This window comes from Hyla sarda, chromosome 6, assembly GCF_029499605.1.
Source record: "Hyla sarda isolate aHylSar1 chromosome 6, aHylSar1.hap1, whole genome shotgun sequence".
NCBI classification, from domain to species: domain Eukaryota; kingdom Metazoa; phylum Chordata; class Amphibia; order Anura; family Hylidae; genus Hyla; species Hyla sarda.
The window spans coordinates 200,387,856-200,409,828 of record NC_079194.1 but is presented as its reverse complement, the minus strand read 5'-3'; the positions used below and the strand labels follow the sequence as shown (position 1 = coordinate 200,409,828).

At 43.3% G+C, this 21,973-nt stretch overlaps 1 protein-coding gene, 1 long non-coding RNA gene and 1 pseudogene across 3 annotated transcripts in view; 2 read left to right on the top strand and 1 right to left on the bottom strand.

The window, feature by feature from the left end:
• The window catches only part of LOC130276601 (polycystic kidney disease protein 1-like 2), a 264,668-nt gene that overhangs the window by 232,370 nt on the left and 10,325 nt on the right, over positions 1 to 21,973 (top strand). Inside the window, exons 30-42 of the mRNA XM_056526192.1 lie at positions 59 to 258; positions 1,040 to 1,263; positions 3,213 to 3,423; positions 3,974 to 4,202; positions 5,363 to 5,591; positions 5,694 to 5,790; positions 10,241 to 10,375; positions 10,880 to 11,065; positions 12,337 to 12,664; positions 12,829 to 12,962; positions 13,499 to 13,626; positions 14,179 to 14,339; positions 17,789 to 17,999. Coding sequence (XP_056382167.1) covers positions 59 to 258; positions 1,040 to 1,263; positions 3,213 to 3,423; positions 3,974 to 4,202; positions 5,363 to 5,591; positions 5,694 to 5,790; positions 10,241 to 10,375; positions 10,880 to 11,065; positions 12,337 to 12,664; positions 12,829 to 12,962; positions 13,499 to 13,626; positions 14,179 to 14,339; positions 17,789 to 17,999 — 2,473 coding nt within the window. The remainder of the gene's footprint in view (positions 1 to 58; positions 259 to 1,039; positions 1,264 to 3,212; positions 3,424 to 3,973; positions 4,203 to 5,362; positions 5,592 to 5,693; positions 5,791 to 10,240; positions 10,376 to 10,879; positions 11,066 to 12,336; positions 12,665 to 12,828; positions 12,963 to 13,498; positions 13,627 to 14,178; positions 14,340 to 17,788; positions 18,000 to 21,973) is intronic.
• LOC130276607 (uncharacterized) lies at positions 107 to 16,218 on the bottom strand. 2 transcript variants are annotated; one of them, XR_008845185.1, is made up of 3 exons: positions 14,847 to 16,218; positions 1,056 to 1,144; positions 107 to 237 (listed from the first exon to the last, which is right to left on the bottom strand). It is a non-coding gene; the product is annotated as an uncharacterized LOC130276607 (long non-coding RNA). The 2 variants fall into 2 exon arrangements; XR_008845184.1 differs by having other exon boundaries at positions 107 to 234; positions 14,847 to 16,215.
• Positions 6,433 to 6,523, top strand: LOC130278295 (U2 spliceosomal RNA; annotated as a pseudogene).

The following is a 21,973-nucleotide window of genomic DNA, read 5'->3' as shown; positions in this document are numbered from 1 at the left end:
TTATCTGTTGTTAGAGATAAATGCAATCTACTATAACTACCGAAATTTTTACTTTCAGCAATTTATTCTTCATGAAGACATCCAAAGGATTCAGAGATGGACATATCTGGTATTCAGTATTCAGTCGCTCTCCCAGAAGCCCTTTCACCCGGGTCCAGAGAGTATCCTGCTGCTTTTCTCTGCTCCTGTGCACCATGTTGACTAGTATCATGTTTTGGGGAGTGCCTACTGACCCTGCTGAACAGAAGATGGACTTAGGTAAAAATTAAATATATAATTGGATATGGGGGGGGGGGGGTATTATCATTCCTGGACCAGTAGTATTTTTGACACTTTGCGTCAAGCTCACATAGTTTATGGAGCTTGCCATATAGTGGATGTGGTATTGCACAAAGAGGTAGTGGGTGCCAAATTTTCCTACAAATAATCGTAAATTGTAGCTGAACTCTATAACAGCTCAATATGTATCAACATGTATTTATTGGCAAATACAGTAATATTTTAGAACCTCTTATTCATTAAACTGTGTATTATACCTTTAGACTAGGTTCACATAGTATGGGGGAGATTTATCAAAACCTGTCCAGAGGAAAAGTTGTTGAGTTGCCCATAGAAAAGATGTGATCTGATTGGTTGCTATGGGCAATTCAGCTATTGCAGTCAGTGGGCTACTATAAGGCCCAGAGCTGAATATTAGGGGCTATTGGGGAGATGGCAACTCAGCAACTTTACCTCTGGACAGGATTTGATAAATCTCCCCCTATATGTTTAGGCAAAGTTCCTTGTAAAAAAAATGTGTCTGAAAAATTGAGAAAATATTGTGTCTATAAATTTAACATTATAATGCTCTATGTACTTCTATGGGAAAGTCGTTCTATGTGCACACAGTATGTAAAGAATGGGCTTTTTTTTTTTTTCAGCCGCAAAAAAAGTGTCAAGCAGTAGATTTCATGTAGATGTCTTATGTTACCATCCACTCGGAAATGTACTGTGTTCAGTCACCCTTACTCATATGAATTATTGTTATCTATGATCCCAGGTAAGATTGAATTCACCTGGCAAGAGGTCATGATTGGTTTTGAGAGCTCCTTATTGATGTTCCCCATCAACCTCCTGATAGTTCAGATCTTCAGAAATGTCCGACCTAAACCGACAAAAGAGTCTTCAGAAAAAGCAGGAAAAGATTGTACAACTAATACTGAAAAGAAATCGTCTTCACCAATTGTGTCTAGCTCAGCTGTTACCCCAGATACTATTTTGAAGGTACAGTAGTTCCTTTATGAATATTACAGTTTTTCTGTGGCAGTGCAGTAAAAAACTCTGTGGTTTGGCCATTCATGGTACGTTAGAGTGCCCCAAAGTCTTAAAAAGGTAACAGTAAAAAGATATTTTACTATTGGCTTAATAAATTGTAACTCCGTATAAGAGTTGTCCTGCAGTCCCTGACAACATCTACGTTAGGTTTGTATACTCTCCATGTGTTCTGGTGGGTTTCCTCTGGGTCTTTTATTTTCTGCAAGACTCCAAAGAATGTTAGCAGGTTAATCGGCTTCCCATGAAATGTTCCCCAGTGTATATAAACAACAAAACCCCATAAGGTGTCAGGGTATAAATACTATTACCACAACTTTAGGGGAAAGCCCCAAAGGGGTACCCTAAACTAAGAGACCTTCCTCTAAAATATAACTTTTATTGGTATTGATTTAAAAGTGTATATGTCTGAGAAAAGTAAATTAGACTGTGAATGCTACTGGGGACAGGAACTAAAGTGTATGTTTATCAACCTTGTATAGCACTGTGGTGTAGGTTGGTTCTATTAAAGCAACCTGAAAAAATAATTATATGCCCATCATGATATTTTCTACCTATAACAGTGGTTTTTTTCTTACAATAATATTTACAGCTCCATGTACTTTAAACAGAAAGAGTGGCAAGTGCTCAGGATGTGCCTAAAACATAAAATAATCATACGGATAAAGAAGTGTCCAAGTGAGACTAGTATAGTCAAACTACAGTCTCACACATGTATCAAACAAGGCACTCACTGAGTTCTGCAGGGCTCAGCCAGCCCAGAGGTGCCACACTCCGAGGGTTTGTATGACAACAGCCACTCCGGGTGTTAAATAAATACAAGAATATATACCACCAATGCGTTATACCACCAAATTTGTAGTGGTGTCATCAGGGAGGTATAGCAAATAGACAGTAAGACCGAATACACCGACACAGTTATGTGATAATGGCATGTAACAAGTAGTGGTGACCAGTGGGACCGGCAAAAGAGTCTATCCCTCAACCACCTGCATAATAAACATCAGGTAGAAATTGGACTCCTGATGAAGGTGATCTTGTAAAGAAAACAATGTCTCTAATGGTCACAGCATCAATTGCCAACCAGGTTAAGGTCACATAGATCCATGGTTCAGCCGGTACCGTTTGTCGGGAGGATTAACCTGCGGAATGCAGGGAGCCTGAGTTTTCTGGCTCTCTCTATGTGTGCAGCGAGGAACTGGTGTCTGACCAGGTCTGACCGTAGACTATACTAGTCTCACTTGGACACTTCTTTATTCGTATTATTATTTTATGTTTACCCAGTAAAAGTTACATTTTAGTTTACAAAAGTTACTTTTTGTTTACAGTTTATGCTAGATGCAAATTCTCTTATGATTGTGGGTTCTAAGCAGGACCTTTACTTTGATACTACACCTTTTGTTGGTAGCTCTATGTACTTATCACATGCAGCTCTTTATGCTTTTTTATATATATATATATATATATATATATATATATATATATATATATATATATATTTATATATGGGTAGGTTAGCCATACAAATGTCCAGAATCTTTCATTTCCACGGTGGAAATTCTGCAGTGTGAATGGGTCAACAGAAAATTCATTTTCACTAATGTTAGGTTCATGGAGCTAATTTAAGAGTGAAATTCCACAAGGAAATTCTGTAGTGTGAATGTGGTCAAATATAACAATATTTTCTACAGTGTAGATATAATTAAAGAATAATTATATATAACACATTTCTGTTACTCTTAAGCCATAAAAAGGTTTTCAGGGCAGAGGAGCAATGCATGTGAGTGAAACGTTTTGTTACTCGTTAGTCTCGGTTTCAGTTAACAAATTTAAATATGGTTACGTAGTACATACTGATGAAAAATAATGCCAATAAACCTCATTCACCTTGTGCTTCACAGGAGATCAGAAGAATTGCCAACTCCATCTTTAAAGCCCAGAAGGCTTCATTGCCCAGTATAGATGTTGGAAATTCAGCAGATATCAACAAACTATTATCACTAATAGAAGACATCATCCTGAAGCAGAACAGAGTTGGTCAAGAGTTTTATGATGATATTAAGAAGAAGGATAGGTCATTGACCCTCAGCTTGGGCTCTGTAGACTTACATGGTACTGTGCAAAGATCATTCACTGACTTTACTTTAGCAAAATTGCCCAAATGACCAGTGACACAAAGATCAGCAATAGTTGCCCAATTTTGAAATCCTATGTAGACAGTGTTGTGCCCTTTTGGTGGTGTGAGTCATTATTTGTATTTATTCATGTCTGTCTAGAACCATTCTATTGTTTAAGAATATGACACTACTATCCATCTCTTTCATGCTGCCTTACCCATAAGTTATCAGGGAGGTGGGCAGCTTCTTCATGCCTACCAATTTTGACTAATAAAGCTTTCACTGTTTGGGCAGGTAGAAGCTGCCAAGAACTGCCCCAATGATTTGTGGTTCAGGCAGCAAGAAAGTGATGACAGGTTTCCTTTGATCTATGCTCAAGTAAAGGAATCCATGATGCTGTTTGTATTGCTTCATAGTTACTTTACCGCCAACAAGTGTCTATGGGGTGTAAATCCTGACTTTTTCATTGGGCCCTGTAATTCCTAGTTGTCCCCTTTTGCTTGATGCAGGTTTGGGATATGTAACAGACATATATTTTTTCCCAGATGAAACGAGGAGTCCATCCCCGGAAAAAGGACTCGGAGAGAGACATCCAAGAGGAGATCACAGCCGTTACCTTTACCTGCAGTTGCAGCAAATAGAGAGGAAGCTGGAGCTTCTAGGGCCTAATCAGTTTCATAATCCTCAAAGTTACATCCAGGCTGTTTCACAAGTGCAGCGTATGAAGGAAGTATTGGAGAACCAGTTCTATGCTTCTGGGTCTGCTAGTGAAATGTAAGATCCACATTGAATCACCTTTATTTATGTTTCCAGTTACATTTCACTAAAGTATATCTGTGAATGCAGTTACCGTATTTTTCACCATATAAGACGCTCCGGCATATAAGACGCACCCAATTTTAAAGGATGAAAATCTAGAAAAAAAATATTCTGAACTAAATACAATGTAAAGTATAGGACAGTGATCTTCAACCTGCGGACCTCCAGATGTTGCAAAACTACAACTCCCAGCCTGCCCGGACAGCCAAATTGTCCCCGTCGCTCCGGAATGTCTCTGCTGCCTGGTATCCTCGCTCTCCATTGCTGCCAACACGTCGCTACGCACACCACTACGCACGCCGCTCCTATTGGATGACGGGACGGCGTGCGCAACGATGTGATGACGACGAAGGAGAGCAGACACCGAGGAGGCTGGTAAGGTCCCTTCAAGTGTCCTGTAAGCTGTTCAGGACACAGCGATTTCACCGCAGCGGTCCCGAACAGCCCGACTGAGCAGCAGGGTTAGTGTCACTTTAGCTTTAGACGCGGCGGTCAGCTTTGATCGCCGCATCTGAAGGGTTAATACAGGGCATCACCGCGATCAGTGGTGTGTCTTATACGGCAAAAAATACGGTACTTATTTCTAACAGTTAGATTCTACACTTTAGTTTTTTTTTTTATAATTAATAGGTTAATTAAATTGTTAGTCTTTCTTAGAGGTTTTTGATACTTTTTCTAGCTGTTCAGATTCTTGCATTATATTAAGAACTGATTGTTTACTTGTTATATAAAATATCCCACACTTTAAAGCTGTGTTCACATATTGCAGCTAATTAGCATTACTGCAACTAATTAGCGCATGCATTTGTACAAATGGCTCATTATACAGAAATATGCATAATTAGCATAACCACGGTAAACATACATGTTTTACCGCAATTTAACTAATTCACAGCAAAAACGCATGTGGTAATTAGTTGTGTTAGCACCGGACAGGTGCTACTATGAGATAATCAATGTTATTCACCTCATGTGTCAGTGGTTGTAATGTTATGGCTGATGGGTGTAAGACAAGTTGTGTATCCTGCTTCTATAGCTGGAGTAGAATATGTATTTATCATCTGTTCTAGACTCAGATGACCGGCTTTATCTTCTTTTATCTAAATGTTCTGTAGGTGTTCCTCCACTATGAGTCTTTCAGAGGACAAAAAGAAAAATACAACCAAAGGTTTGCCCTGGTGGTTTGTCTTCATTGGATGGTTCCTTGTACTGGCTACAAGTGGTGTATCTGGATTCTTTACCATGTTGTATGGCTTGCATTACGGCAAAGACAGTTCTATCAAGTGGCTCATTTCTATGGCCATCTCATTTTTTGAGAGTCTCTTTATCACACAACCTTTAAAGGTGTAGTAAGATGTTCCTACTTTAATAGACATTACATATTAGAAGTGGTTATTAGGTATATACTTTGACATGGTTATAATATTTCTCTCTAATGTTATACAGGTATTAGGTTTTGCATCATTTTTTGCTCTAGTTCTAAAGAAGGTGGAACCAGAAGACGAGGAAGAAACCACCATCAATGGAGATCTTTCAGCACCAGGTATCTAATGCTGTATTTTTTCTGCTGCTTCACTCCTCGGTGGAGAATTTATTAAAAATAGGGTGATGTAATTGATGTATTTTTATTTTTTTTTATGTATGGTAATTTATAAGAAAATAAAGTTTATTATAAATGTAAAAAAAAAGGGTGATGTGAATGCTAGGCTTTTGGGGTATGGGTATGATTCATGCTTCCTCAACTTCATACTCAGACCCCCCTGAGCCTGATTCACAAATTCAAGTGTTATATTTACGCACCCTTAGACTGGTTCATGCCCCTTGATCTCATATTTACACCTACATGAGTCGAAATCCAGCCCCCTTTAGCCTCATAGTCACATCTCACAGCCTTGCTTTCGCACACCTTTTTGAATAAAGTTCCCACCAGTTAAAGGAAAGTTTTTTTTATTTTGACATCGATGGTTCTGTTTAAGCAGTGTGGCACCATGAATATAATATGATCATGAGTTATTATAAGCACAACAGAGAAAGAAGAGAAACAATTATGATGCCAAGCAATATCCTTTGCACATCTCACAAAGGGAAGTAGGTCAGGCTAGAGGTGGGGGAAGGGATCAGCCAACGAGAGAAAGTCATTTATTTGTTAGATATTCACTTTAGCAGTGCATTCCACCAAATATCAATCGCTTCTCGGCTTTTTGGCTAAGATCAAGTGTAGTATCTGTTCTTATCAGTTTAGTGCTGGTGGCAGGCGACGCCAGTATGGAGCTGGTGGTGATGGGTGCTGCATGGTAGGGAGCAGGTGTACCAGGGTGTGCCGGGGCTGGTTCTGAGGAATCAGCTCGACGGCTGCCCTGATGTGACCTGCTTCCTCCGGGTCTCGCCATGAGGTAGAGGGGTGTAGAGCCGAGGTACTTCTGTGCCTCCGGGAGGTATGACCCTGAGGTGCCGAAACTCACTGGGTGTTAACTCACTGAGGTAACGCACTGCACCATACTCTTCACCTTTGGCACTCACCCTTTGTATTCCGGCCTTCTGGCTAGGATCAGGGCAATTTTTATAGATCTGGCCGGATGACCGGGCAGTATATCTGCACTCGTCCACTTATTTATTATTTTTTTGTTTGTCACTGTGCCACGTTTGTGTCTTTATTTGTACACAGGATTGCCAGGATGCGGTAGCCCTTCTGGGTGTCCCTACTGGCGGTCTAGGGGAGGGGTGTGAGGCCATTAGGTTCCTCACCTGCCTGCAACCCCTGGGCATCTTGGCTTTGGTCAGGATGCCACCAGTATACGGCCCCCCGGCTGATACCTTGGCTAACGCCTAGGTTGAAGCCTGGAGCATTTTTGGCTCCTTAGTAGCTTCGGCGAAAAGGGGCATCGAACCTGGATCCTTGCAGGTGCCTTTTGGCCTGGAGGTGAAGGGTAGGTTTGTTGGGGGGCCTCTCTCCTGTCAGAGAAGGGCTTAGCGATAGACCGCATCCTTTGTGCACTTTTTTTAGTGTGACACGTTTGCACTTTTTCTTGCACTTTGGGTGATAGAGAGCACTTGCCTCGGCTCTTAAAAAAAAAAAAAAATTCCACCAAATATAAACATGATCATGCATCATGCTGCTGGATGTTTTCCACTCTTTTTGTGTTTTGATGCCTGGACAACTCCCTATGCTTTCCTTCATGCTCCGGTTATTTGATGGAGGTCCTGAATAAGGAATAAGACTTAAAGGGGTACTCCTGTGGGAATTTTTTTTTCTTAAATCAACTGGTGCCAGAAAGTTAAACAGATTTGTAAATGACTTCTATTAAAAAATCTTAATCCTTCCAGTACTTTTTATGGGCTATATACTACTGAAGAAATGCTTTTCTTTTTGGATTTCTCTGATGTCATGACCACGGTGCTCTCTGCTGACCTCTGCTGTCCATTTTTGGAACTGTCCAGAGCAGGAGAAAATCGCCATAGCAAACATATGCTGCTCTGGACAGTTCCTAAAATGGACAGCAGAGAGCATTGTGGTCATGACATCAGAGAAATCCAAAAAGAAAAGCATTTCCTCTGTAGTATACAGCCCATAAAATGTATTGGAAGGATTAAGATTTTTTAATAGAAGTAATTTACAAATCTGTTTAACCTTCTGGCACCAGTTAAAAAAAAAACAAAGTTTTCCACGGGAGTACCCCTTTAATTCAGAGTCATAATAAAGCAGGGAACTAAATCTTTGTCCAAGGTAAAGGAAAGCCTATCTATGTCTATTGTTAATTAAGGGTGTTCCATGTATTATAAAATTGTATATTGTTTATGTTTTAAAAGGTTATTCCAGCTTTATACATCTTATCCCCTATCCAAAGGATAGGGGTTAAGATGTATGATCGCCGCTGGGCACCCCTGCGATCTTGGTGCAGCCCCCGACGGGGACGTCACGGCCACGCCCCTAGTGATGGCACGCCACGCCCACACCAGAGGCCGGACCCCTGCGATCATACATCTTATCTCCTATCCTTTGGATAGGGGATAAGATGTATAAAGCCGGAATACCTCTTTAAGTGTAATTTTGCGAAATAAAAAAATTACATTGCTAATATGCATTAAAATTCATCCCCCAAAAGGTCACTTGTGTACATAAAAAAAAAAACTGCAGGGGAAAACAGGGGTTTTTCACATGTGGCAAGGTCATATATGAAGGATACTGTACTTACCTCAGTCTCTGAGATCAGCAGAGACTATATAGCAATGTACAACACTAGCCATGTGTCAGAGGCCGCGCCGCGTCCCACTGCCCGGCACGGGGTCGTCTGTGGCTTCTCTCCCATACCTCTGCTCCGACGAGCTCGCGGTCCTCACCCCGCTGCTCTCCTCCTCCCTCCGGCTCCTCTCCCCGGGGCGTCTCCGGTGTGCGGCTCCCTCCTCGTGGCCGCACGAGAGCCGCATCACTGTAATGCCGCGGCACATCTCCTGTGCGCCCTCCTGTGGTGCTGGTGCACGCGCATCTCTTCCTTAGGGCGCCCGCCAGTCACTAAGATTTAAAGGGACAGTGTCCTTTTAATTGGTTCTTGCCTGAACCACCCTTATTTAAGGATGTCACTTCCTATGGCTCCCTGCCGGATGTTTGTGCTCAGTGCCTTTGAGAAAGCGTTTCTACTGTTCTGTTTCTGACCTGACCGTGTACTGAACCCTTGCTACGTTTCTTGACCACGAACCTGAGCCGCCTGCCCCTGACCTACTGCTATTCCTGACTACGAGTATTCTCCCTGCCTGGTCAGCCGTCTGCCTCTAGCATCCCAGCTCCATCACTCCGAGCCAAGCGTCACATCGGCAACCCGCGCAGACGAGTCGTGCCAGGGGTAGCGACCTGCACGTCGCCTGCCGCAGCAAGTCCATCCTGCTTTGCGGCGGGCTCTGGTGAAGACCAGCGGCGTCTTAGATTCCGCTTGCCTGGTACGGCTCTCTACTCCTTCCACGCGGGTCCAGCGGATCTACCTCCTGATCCATCCCGGTGAGCGTGACAGCATGTTAACACTAATATAAAACACGGTTGCAAAGAAAACATTGGTCCTCATTTACTAAGCTGAAACCGACCAGTTTTTGTCTGGTTATTTTGTCTGCGCCAGTGAGGGCCAGTGTGCGACAGTGTGCACCTGAAAAATCCGACAAACCCGAAAAGGGGGCGTGGTCAGTCAAAAACGGGCGTGGTTTCACAACCCGACCGATTTACTATGGAATTCACAGAAAATCCTGTGGGTAAATGGCTGGAAATATCGACCTAGAAAAAGCTGGTCAGAAAATGTTCCCGACTTTTCCCAATAGTAAATAGAGAGGAATCCTGCAAGTCTGAAACAACTTTTCCCACTAGTAAAAACCCGACACTCTTAGTAAATGAGGCCCATTAAGTGAGGTATTGGGATACTATGAAGATTCTCAGGGGCAAAGATTACAGTACATATACAATACTCTGGTTACATTTCCCCTAGAGAGGCACACAGCTAGTGACAAAGAGCCATAAACTCTATCTGCAGCTAACAGTAGTGTTAAATATTTACTAGTTTCTATGTGTATATTGGACAGTGACACCATTATCTGTCATCTATGTGTGAAGCACAGAAGTGCTTTTTACTTGAAAATGTACAATACAACATTACTAAATAAAAGAATAAATAAAAAAAAACTCTTAGCTGTAAAATATATGTATAAAAAATAATAATTTGTATTTAAAGAAGACTTGCCCCAGGACCTGGCAGGTGAAAAGAACAGCTTTCTGAAATTGTTGTCCTTTGCTCCTTGCGATGCCAAAATTGGCGCATTGTTACTGCAATCCAGTCACAGGGGAGCGGATGTGGTGGCTCCAGTCACAATTGACAGTGTGAATGTGGTGCAGTTGCCTGATTGGTGGGAGGAGGGCGTGAAAAGTGTGACTGGAGAGCAGTCACAATGCGCCATACTAAGAAATCAGAGAGTAGAATAGTATAATTTACAATTGTGAGTAAATTATATACCCACAGGAGATCCAGACCTTTTGCTAGAATCTACCAGAGACAGTAACATATACCAGCCGCCTCCTCCTACTGATGTCTCAAGAATGAAGAATATCTATATAAAGGAGCAAAAGGTGTTCGCTTTAATACGAGAAATACTAGGTAAGCATTCAACACATCAGGAAGATATTTTATGTCATAAAATCTAATATTCGCCATATATTACCATATTTTCTGATTCTATTTGAAGCCTCGGTATTATGTTGCTGTTTGGAGGGTTTAACATCTCATAATGTACTATGTTGTAGTATTTATTTTACCAAAATGCCCCTTTTTTCTATTCACAGTAATCCAATATTTTTTCTATATCATGATAACATTATTCTCTTCATTTAAACCCCAATTAGATTATGCTGAATTAATCAGTATATTTTAATAAAAATGGCTGGTCATGATCATTCATTAGAGGAGGAGCTGCCTCTGTAGTATATGTAGCCTCATCCCCTACAAGCTGAAATAGTCTTCCATTCATATCTATAAAAAGAACAAGAACAACCGAACCCTAAAATTGTTAATGTTGGGGTGAAGTACAACAAAGACATTTGATGCCATTTATTTTACATTGTTTAGAGAATCAGGATTCAAACTGTGATTTCTATCTTGCAGCGTATTTTGGATTTCTATGGATGCTTCTTTTAGTTGCATATGGGCAGAGAGATCCAAACTCTTACTACCTCAATATGCATATTGAAAACAGCTTCACTAATGGACTTGATAAAGTATGTAGTTACCAAGAATTCTTTACCTGGGCAAACACTACATTGATCAGTAATCTATATGGAACATATCCAGGTAGGTATCCTTTGTAGTTGCGAGGTTTAATGTAGCTAATTTTTGGTCATTTGAAACACATCCTAAAATCTTGTTTATTTATTCTGCTATTTATGACCGCGCTGGTTGTGTACTTTATGGAGAGTTTTCTCCTAATAGCTGATATAATTGAGGAATTAGCTGTTGGGATCCATCACCAATCTGTTTGCCTTTGGGAAGCCATTGCAGGGAACATAAAGCATGACAAGGTGAATGCTGTTATCTGTAGAGGTTCTTGCCATCAGACCTTGTAGTCTTCTAGTGATGTAGAACAGAAGAGGGTGATGTATAGTATCAGTTAAATATGTTCCAAATTGGCATCTGAAAACAGCTTTTCAACTGAGCCCATTTGACTACAACCCATAGGGGGAGATTTATCAAAACCTGTGCAGAGGAAAAGTTGCCCAGTTGCCCATAGCAACCAATCAGATGTCTTCTTTCATTTTTAACAAGGCATCTGCAAAATGGAAGAAGCGATCTGATTGGTTGCTATGGGCAACTGTGCAACTTTTCCTCTACACAGGTCTTGATAAATCTCCCCCATAATGTCAGTTCTTGCCTGACATTTATTAGGGTGCATTCACACCACGTTTTGTACATATTGGTCCCGGATCCGGCGGGGGGAAGGGCAAACCGGGCGCTCCCGTACCCTGACCGGATCAGCCCGTGACTCCATTTGCGGTTTCCTGACCAGACCTAAAACCGTAGTATACTACGGTTTTAGGTCCGGTCCAAAACCGCATACGGGTCAAAACTGACGGGTCAAACCGTTTGACTCCGGTCGGATCATTAAAGTAAATGGAGTCACGGGCTGATCTGGCTGGGGTATGGGAGCACCCGGTTTGCCCCTCCCCCCGCCGGATCCGGCACCCATATGTACAAAATGTGGTGTGAATGCAGCCTTAAAGGGGTTTCAAAAAACAATTTTTTGTTATAAGGATCCTTAGTGATAACCTCAGGGTGTCCCACTGCTTGGACCTCCAGTGATTAGCTGTAATCTGTGGAGAAACTTGGCAGCCATTGTTCAGTTTCCCTGCAGCACCACCACAGGAAAAATGAAGAATTTCAGTGTTCCCAATTTATGTTTTTTCATGGACTACCCATAAATTACATGCAGCTCTCTAACCTGGTTTATAGGTGAGAACAGGTCCCTCCTCACCTAAGGCCTCTTGTATTTATTCATATCTCCCTCATATTTACAACGTGTTTTCTAAACCAGACAACTCCATTAATGCTTGTTTACTGTTAAACAGGCTTTGTGACAGACGGCAACTCAAAACTTGTTGGCAGTGCAAGAATCCGACAAGTTCGAGTCAAGAAGGACACTTGTCCTGTAGCTCATGTTCTACAATCCACAGTTAAAGACTGTCGAGCGCCTTATACTCTGGATGCAGAAGATATGGAGCAGTATGGTGAACAGTGGAATATCTCAGCTTTCAACAATTCATCTGATTCTGACTCTGTGTGGAGCTACAAGAGCCAGTCCAAGCTCAGAAGTCATCCAACATGGGGTCGATTGAGCACATACCGTGGAGGGGGCTATGTGGTGGATCTAGGAGGTGATCGAACTACGGCATCTGGGTAATTTATATAATCCAATTACATACAGCATACCCACACTGTTATATTTGTTCCAAGCAGATGTTCATGATAATAAAGAGAACATATTCCGTTCTAGCATCAACTTCCATAGATGTCAGCACCAATACCTGATATTAGTATTTTAATCATTATGTTCCTCATAGGGTCCTTCAATATCTCTTTAACAACATCTGGCTGGACACTTACACCAGGGCAGTTTTTGTTGAATTTACCATTTACAATGCCAACGTCAACCTATTCTGTCTTGTCAGACTAATGTTCGAGACAAAAGCTTTAGGTAAGAGCAGCAATAATAGATTTGTTAAAGGGGTACTCCGGCGCTAAGACATCTTATTCCCTATCCAAAGGATAGGGGATAAGATGCCTGTTCGCTCCGGGTCTGATTACTGGCGATCACGGGGGCCGTAGCATTGTGACATCACGGCTCCGCCCCTGTGTGACATCACACTCCGCCCCCTCAATGCAAGCCTATGGGAGGGGGCGTGACAGCTGTCACGCCCCCTCCCATAGGCTTGCATTGAGGAGGCGGAGTGTGACGTCACACTGGGGCGGGGCCGTGACGTCACAATGCTACGGCCCCCGTGATCGCCAGTAATCAGACCCGGAGCGAACAGGCTCCGGGGACTGATTATAACAAGTGCTGCGTGTAAGATCACAGGGGTCACCAGAGGCGGGACCCCCGCGATCAGGCACCTTATCCCCTATCCTTTGGATAGGGGATAAGATGTCTTAGCACCGGAGTACCCGTTTAAATATTGTTCAGGCACTATGGAAAGTAAATGAAAGCATCATCTTCCACTTCTTGTCTTTTAGGAACCTTTCAGACTCATGCTGATTTCCAGAGTGTCCGCTTGTACCCGTACACTGATGGCTTACATATCTTTGTTGTGGCAGCTGAAGTTATTTATTTTCTCTTTGTTATTTACTACATGGTTATACAGGTATGGAGGTCTGGTTATAGTCCATCCCATGCATAATATTTGCATTCTAAAAAGATAAATGTAATAGTAAATTCATTTGGTTTCTCCAATCTGTAGACATGCTCAATATCTTCATGATACCCAGTAAAAAGGTGCACTTCCTTTGTGAATGGATGTTACATTTGATATGACTGCAAGCAAAGGTTTTGTTTGTAGTCTGTTACCATGGAGACTTATAAGTTTGAGTAGAAACTATGGGGGAGATTCATCAAAACCTTGTGCCGAGGAAAAGTTGACCAGTTGCCCATAGCAACCAATCAGATCGCTTCTTTCATTTTTCAAAAGGCCTCTGAAAAAATAGCAGGTTTTCTGCACAGGGTTTGATGAATCTCCCCCTATATGTACAAAATACTAGAATATTTTTGCACCTGATATTTCATCAAATTTTGCAAAATTTCTGAAAGAAAAAAAAACATTAGAAAATGCAACCAAACTGATTAGAGAATAAGTCTAATAAAAATTTGTAAAAAAAATATAAAAATAAAGTAACATTATTCTATAAACCGTTTACAGGGAAAACTTATAAAAAACCATAAGTGGGGATATTTTCGGAGCAAATGGAACTTGCTGGAGTTGGCAATCATTCTCATCAGTTGGAGCGCCTTATCTGTCTTTGTCAAAAGGACCATTCTCGGAAACAGAGATATTAACTACTACCAGGACCACAAGGATGAGTAAATTGGAAATGTCATCGCCATAGCCCATCTTTCATAAATCCATGTAACATGACATGCTGTATAAAGAAAGTGTTACACATACACATACAGGGAAGATTAGTTACTATGAAAGATTTGCTGGGATTAGTGTCCTGTGGTTTTGGGAATGTACTTTGAACCAGGTCTGCTGTCAGAAAGAGGCAAGTTGCTTAATCCTTTTTGGCTAGCAAATGAGGCTATTACGACACAGGACAATGTAGTACAAAGTAAAAATAGTGCTCTAAACACTTAGCTGTAGCATTACAAGTACTACATACAGTATAAGAGGTAATAAGCAGCAGAGAAATGAAATGCTGTATTAGAATGCAGTGAACTGTAAATCCTACTTTTCATGTATTTATTTTTAAAGCAGGGCTTGACAAATCCTGCCATGTCGCCATGGAGACAAAGAATTTCATGGTGTCACCCAGAATTTTATAAGCCCTGTATATCCTGTAAAATAAATAAATAAACAGTTTTACTTACCTTAGCGCTCTGTTGTTACAGTGTCAAGTGACCACCGCAGGCAATCAGCGACCTCAGTGGTGACACTGAAGCGCCAACCAAAGTCACTATCTGACTCCGGTCGGCTCATTAAAGTGAATGGGTTTTGGCGCCAGATATGGGAGCGCCCGGTTTTGAAATTTCCCACCCGGATCCGGCAGCCATAGTGCATAAACATGATGTGAATGCAGCCTAATACTGTTTGTTATTTTTTTCTTAACAAATAAGAAACTTATGACTGTGATACACAGGGAGGAGATGAGGGGACATTAATAACTGACACACAGGGAGAGATGAGGGAACAATAATAACAGTGGCACACAGGGGAGTAGATGAGGGTACAGTAATAACTGTGAAACACAGGGGAGAGATGAGAGGACAGTAATAACTGACATATGGGTGGGAGATGAGGGGACCCTAACTACAAACACCCAGGGAGAGATGAGGAAACAATAATGACAGTGACACACAGGGGAGTAGATGAGGGTACAGTAATAACTGTGACACACGGGGGAGATGAGAGGACAGTAATAACTGACATATGGGTGGGAGATGAGGGGACCCTAACTACAAACACCCAGGGAGAGATGAGGAAACAATAATGACAGTGACACACAGGGGAGTAGATGAGGGTACAGTAATAACTGTGACACACGGGGGAGATGAGAGGACAGTAATAACTGACATATGGGTGGGAGATGAGGGGACCCTAACCACTAACACCCAGGGAGAGATGAAGAAACAATAATGACAGTGACACACAGGGGAGTAGTTGAGGGTACAGTAATAACTGTGACACACAGGGGGGAGATGAGGGGACAGTAATGACTGTGACACAGGAAGAAATGAAGGGACACTAATGACTGGTCATATAACGTCACGTTGCGTGACTTCACATTGCGTGATATGCGGCATCCTGGCTCCTAACTTACTTTGTTAGCTCCTAGATTCTTAACAAAGACCTGTTTTAAAGCATACCTATACTTACATTTTTATTTTTTTTTAATTTTTTTTTTTTAACCTACATGATTTTGTTAAATTTACCCCAAATAATAAAAATATAGGCAGGGAGTGGTTTATCATGATGGGGGCAGTGAACTGGGAGATCATGAGTGGTACTATTTAAAAATTATTCATGCAAACTACAAAAAAAAAAAAAGAAAAAAAAAATTCTTTAAAAGTCAAGACAATGGTATCATCTAAAACGTGTTGGTAGTTTTAAATGTTTTTTTTGTAGTCCGCATGAATGATTTTTAATGTATTTGGAATAAAGTTAGACATTTTACATATACTTACACAGAGTGCTTGAATTCATTTTCTCATTTGGACGTTTCCACCTTGTCTAAAAAAAAAACTCATGGTAAAAACTGATGACAACTTATGGCAACTGACAGTTTTTCAGTAGAAAAGTATGAAAAAGCCTCATGACAATTGATGCAATTTTGCTGTCAGTTGTGGTCAGTTTGTGGTCAGCCTAATGCAACTAATATGTATGATATATACCTGAATCAATATAAATAAATAAAATCTTCAGCATAAAATCTGCCTAAATCTAAATGCAACTGATGCCACAACTCAGTTGCATGGCATCCGGCATCCATTGTTTCTGCAAAGCGGACAGGGGAATGCACCAAGCTGCGTTCCCTTGTCCGGTGCCCTCCGGACTCTGGATAATTGTGAACTGTGCCATTCAAATGGATGGGATCAATTCTAACATCAGTTTCCCATCTGTTGCCCACCGGAGGGAAACTATGCCAGATGCCTGATATATGTGAACCCAGCCTTAGCATTTTCCCTCCGTCCTAATAAGGCTAAGTTTCCACACAGATGTTTTTGGCAGTTTTAGGATATCTGCCACTGCAGTTTTTGAGCCAAAGCCAGAAGTGTATTTAAGGCTGCATTCACACCTCGTTTTACGGGTGCCGGATCTGGCTGGGGGACGGGAATACCGGTCGCTTCCATACCCCAGCCGGACCAGTGCTGAAATCCTTTTACTTTAATCAGCCGACCGGAGTCAAGCAGTGACTCCGGTCAGCTCATTTTTGACCCGTATCCAGTTTCCTGACCGGACCTAAAACCGTAATATACTACGGTTTTAGGTCCGGTCACAAAACTGGATACGGGTCAAAAATGAGCCGACCGGAGTCACTGTTTGACTCCGGTCGGCTCATTAAAGTAAATGGATTTCAGCGCTGGTCCTGCTGGGGTACGGCAGCGCCCGGTTTTCCCCTCCCCCAGCCGGATCCGGCACCCGTACAGTGAAAACGAGGTGTGAATGCAGCCTAAAAGGAATGAGAAATATAAAAGAAGGACTTATGCTTCTTCTTCATACTGGATCCACTTCTGACTTCGGCTCCAAAACTGTGGTGGCAGTTATCACAAAAAATGGCAGAAAAAAACCTGTGTGGAAACCTAGTCTACAGGCTAAATCCCAGCCGTTTATTGAACCTCTAAGGCTAGGTTTCCATGAAAGTTTTTTTATTTTTTGCCGTTTTTTGGAAAACTGCCACTGCAGTTTTTGAGCCAAAGTCAGAAGTTTACCCAGTAAGAAGGAGAAGTCCTTCCTTTATATTTCCTATTCCTTTTGAATACACTCTTTGGCTCAAAAACTGTAGATATCCAAAAAATGCCAGAAAAAAACCTGTGTGGAAACCTGGCCTTAAACTACTTAGTTATCAGGCAGACAGGGCTGCCATTTGTTGGCTGCACATTCCCTTTTACACAGGGCCATATGCAGCCGACAAATGACATTTTTTAAACTTGTCAAAACCCTGTGGTCACTGGCCCCATTACATAGGGTGATTATTGGCCTTACTGCTCTTCCTAATTTGTAAGTGATTCCTGTGTTTTTATTTACCCATATTTATAGAAGTCATGTATTAAAATAAAGGATTGTTTTCTTTCTATTCTTTTGTTTTCTCTAGGTTTGTAAGTTTTAATGAAACTGCAGCAGCGGATGCTGCCTTGGGTTACCTCATTGCCTTCCTAGTACTTCTGTCAACCATTAAACTATGGCATCTCCTGAGACTGAACCCAAAACTTAACATGATCACAGCAACACTACAAAGAGCCTGGGGAGACATCTCAGGATTTATTACTGTCATTGTTATAATGTTCCTGGCCTATTCCATTGCTGTGAGTGCCTCAGTGATCTGTCAGTGCTATGGGCATGTTTATAGTCCAAGGAGTTGTCAAAAGGATAAATATTATTTTACTCTGTTATAGTGTTGAGCGGCATAGGCCATATTCGAATTCGCGAATATATGGACGAATATTCGTCATATATATCCGCGAATATTCGCGTTTATTTTCGCATATACAAATATTCGCGTATACGAAAATTAACATATGCGAAAATTTGCATATATGAAAACCTGCACAAGCAAAAATTCGCTAATTCGCATATGCGAAAATTCGCACACCAGTCTCACACAGTAGTATTAGAGCCTTCTTTACACCACACAAGCTGGAAGCAGAGAGGGATGATCACTGTGATGTGTACTGTGAAAAAAAAAAACGAATATTCGTAATTAGGAATATATAGTGCTATATTCGCGAATATTCGCGAATATGCGATATTCGCGAATAAAATTCGTATTGCGAATATTCGCGAGCAACACTACTCTGTTACATCAGGCAAAATATAAATACTTTTATTGGAATTATCCAAAATATGCCCATGTCTAGATGTTGCGGTGACTTGCTTGTTACTGTGACTGAATGGGTATAGGGTATAAACCATAGACAAGGCTGTAGGAGGTCTGAAAACTCCCTGCAGGAGTAATAGAGCTGTAGGTATCACAGTCCAAACATATCATCAACATTTTCTTTGGCTATGCCATAAATGTCCAGATGGGAAGTTCTGAAAGTGCCCAAACAGACTGGGAGTTGTGACTGCAACAGGTCTCCTGTCTCACCGTACAGTGTCTGACTCTGCAGTCATGCTGGGAGGTTCTCCTTACTCTGTTCCAGTTTCTTCCCACAGCTCCCTCTTCCAGTTCTGGCTCTTGAGTCCAGTTCTGGCTCTGGCTCTATAGTAGCAGGCCTCAGCGGCCAATAACTCCTCTTACTGGACCATTTAGTGCCCCATTCAGTTTTTATTAGCTTTTTTATAAGTTAGTATCTGCAAACTCTCTTGAATGATTCCATTAGAAGCAATTGTATACTTTCTCTTTCTGCTCAATTGGGGGGCACAGACCATGGGTATATGCTGCTGTCTCTAGGAGGCTTGACACTATGGCAACAAGAAAAGTCGGCTCCTCCCAGCAGGGTATACCCACCCACAGGCACCTGAGGTAATCAGTTTTAGCTTGGTGTCTAAGGAGGTGGACATGGTCTGGAGTTCTCTCCAGACCAGGTCTTATGTTTTATTATTTTCCTAGATTTAGGGATGTGTTAGTTTTTTTTATTCAGTTTTCTTTCCTGTTTTCAGGTGGGGACTCAGGAACTGCGGTTCACTGTTTCCCCATTGCGATTGAGGGGGCAGGCATCTTGGATGTACTCTTAACCCCCTTTAGCCAACGGTCAGCGCCTGGGGTTGTACCTCATGGGTCCGGGTCCCCCTACCTCCCTGTTCGCCTCGCTTTGAGCTTGTCTTGCTGCAGGTGACAATGCTGGCTGAAGACTTCATAGGAAGACTTGATGAGGTAAGTTCTTCTGACTGAGGTGAGTATTTTTCCCCCTTTTTTTCCTGGTGCGGATTTGCAACCTCTGGAGACCCTCAGTTTTTGGCCCACTTTTACTGAGGGGTGGGCTGGACAGGGGTTATTCTTTATTACTGGGGTGAGCAGTGAAAGGTATGCGGCACAGTTTATCTCACTGGCCACTTATATGTGGGGCACAGTTTATCTCACTTGGCCACTTATGTGCTCTGGCCACTTATGTGTGGGGCACAGTCCCTCCGGCAGCCGCGCCGTAACTTTTTATTCTCTGCGGGCGCACATTGCGCCCGTCTTACTTTCCCTTTCGGCAGCGGCGGCTGCTATTAATATTTCTCTTTGTTCTTCGGTGGCCCGTGCGCTTTAGCTCCGCCCACCAGGGCCGCCGGAGCTTCTGCATGGCGCGAACTGGCCACCAATCAGCGCTGTGTGCGCGCATATGGGTGGCAGGGACCAATCAGTCAGGCGCCCTGCTCCTAGCACGCCCCTCTCTTTCCATTGGCCGGCATTTCTCTCCTCTCTGACTGACCTAGAGCGGAGTCTTCCTCACAGCAGCTGCCCTGGGGACACAGACTTGGGTGAGATAGTTATTTTTTACTATGTCTGTACCCAGAACTGTTCCTCCCTCTAAACAGATAACTGGAGTGTTAGCCACTCATTACATCTGTAAAAGCTGTAACTAAAATTGTCTGGTTCTGCTGAACCACTTGTTCTGCCTGCTCCACTGCTCCCCCAGACCCCCCTGCTATTCTACCCTGGTTGTCTTCCAGACCCGGTGGGTTCGGCCGCCCCTCCAGCCTGGGTTCTCTCCCTCCCCCAGTCTATTTCAGAGTTGGCTCAGATCTCCCGTTATGTGGTGACTGCATTGGAGAGGCCCTCCCGGCCCTCCGGAGGGTTCCGCTCTCCCCCTATACTGACGCTCTTGCAGTGTCATAGGGGTGTTTTTCATTTGACTCACCATCCGAGTCTTCTGGCAGGCATGGGCGCTCCCCTTACAGGTATCGCCCCGTTACTCCGCCCTGTAGCAAGCATCGCTCCCCTAGAGGAGGCTCCCATGGTCGCCGCTCTGGCTCTCCAGACCCGCGTACCTGGTCAGTCTCCCCCTCTTCCAGGGCCGCCTCACACGTTCCCATTCACCTGGAGAACTTGTGGATGAAGTTCCGAGTCTGCCTCTGTTTCAGAGGACCGTGCAGATATGTTGGACGTGGCTCCAGAAGTTTCCTTTCGTCGTGCCCAACCTCCAGGGCTGCCTCACATCGTTCTCATCCATCCGGAGGATTTGTGGATGAGGTTTCTGATTCGGCCTCCGACTCAGAGGGCCGCACAGATATGCCTGATGTGGTGTACTCATTGGTTTCGGCCATAAGAGACGCCTTCCAGCTAAAGGACCCAGGAACTTCAGACGTGGTCCAGAAGTTTCCTCTCATCATGCCCGACCTCTTCCAGGGCTGCCTCACCTCGTTCCCATTCACCTGGAGAACTTGTGGATGAGATTTCTGATTCGGCCTCCGAATCAAAGGAACACACGGATGCCTGATGTGGTGTACTCATTGGTTTCGCCCATAAGAGACACCTTCCATCTAAAGGACGTGGCTCCAGAAGTCTCCTTTTTTCGTGCCCGACCGGCACCCAAGACCTTCAGCTCTCACGCTGAATTTTACACCCTGCTGGTAACCGCCTGGAGGCACCCTGACAAGAAGTTTCAGGAAGCAAAGATGGTTCAAGCGTGGTATCCTTTCGCCAAGGACCTCATTGCTCGGTGGACCTCCTCTCCAACTGTGGATCTGCCGGTCTCCCGTCTCTCTAAGGCGCCTACCTGTCCGTTGGCTGATGCGGCTGCCTTCAAGGATCCAGCGGACATGAAGGTGGAGACTTTGGCAAACTTTGCCTTTTAGACAGCAGGATCTTCCTGCTTTTGCTTCGGCCTGGGTGTCAAGGGCCCTTTCAGTATGGTCTCCCAGGGTAGTCTTCAAGATCCCTCTGGAGAATTTATTTAATCTAGCTCTCCGATGTTCCGCAGCTGGAGATTTTCTGTGTTCTGCTTCCATGCGCAGCCACTGTGCTGCCTTTGCCACAAGCTACCTGGTAGCCACCGTCCCTCCATGTGGCTTAAAGCCTTGAATTTGGACGCCGCCTTCAGGAAGTGAGGAGACGGGCGGAAAAGAGTTCTTTATTACCTCTGGATAAGGCTCACAGGACCGCTTTCCGTCGTAAGTCCTCCTTCGGGTTCTGCGGACCTTTGGTGCCACCAAAGGGTACCAACAAAGGGTCCAGCCAGGCGCCTTCACGGGAAGAGGGCTCCCTCCTTCTGGACCTGTCCCTCCCGGAGGTCGGCTATCTGTTCCGGACGTTTTGCGGCCCCACAGACACCCGTAGGCGTCCCTTGGTCTGAAGGGTCGCCCCCACCCGCCGACCTTTCTCGGGTGGCTGGTCGCCTCTCACTTCTGGGAT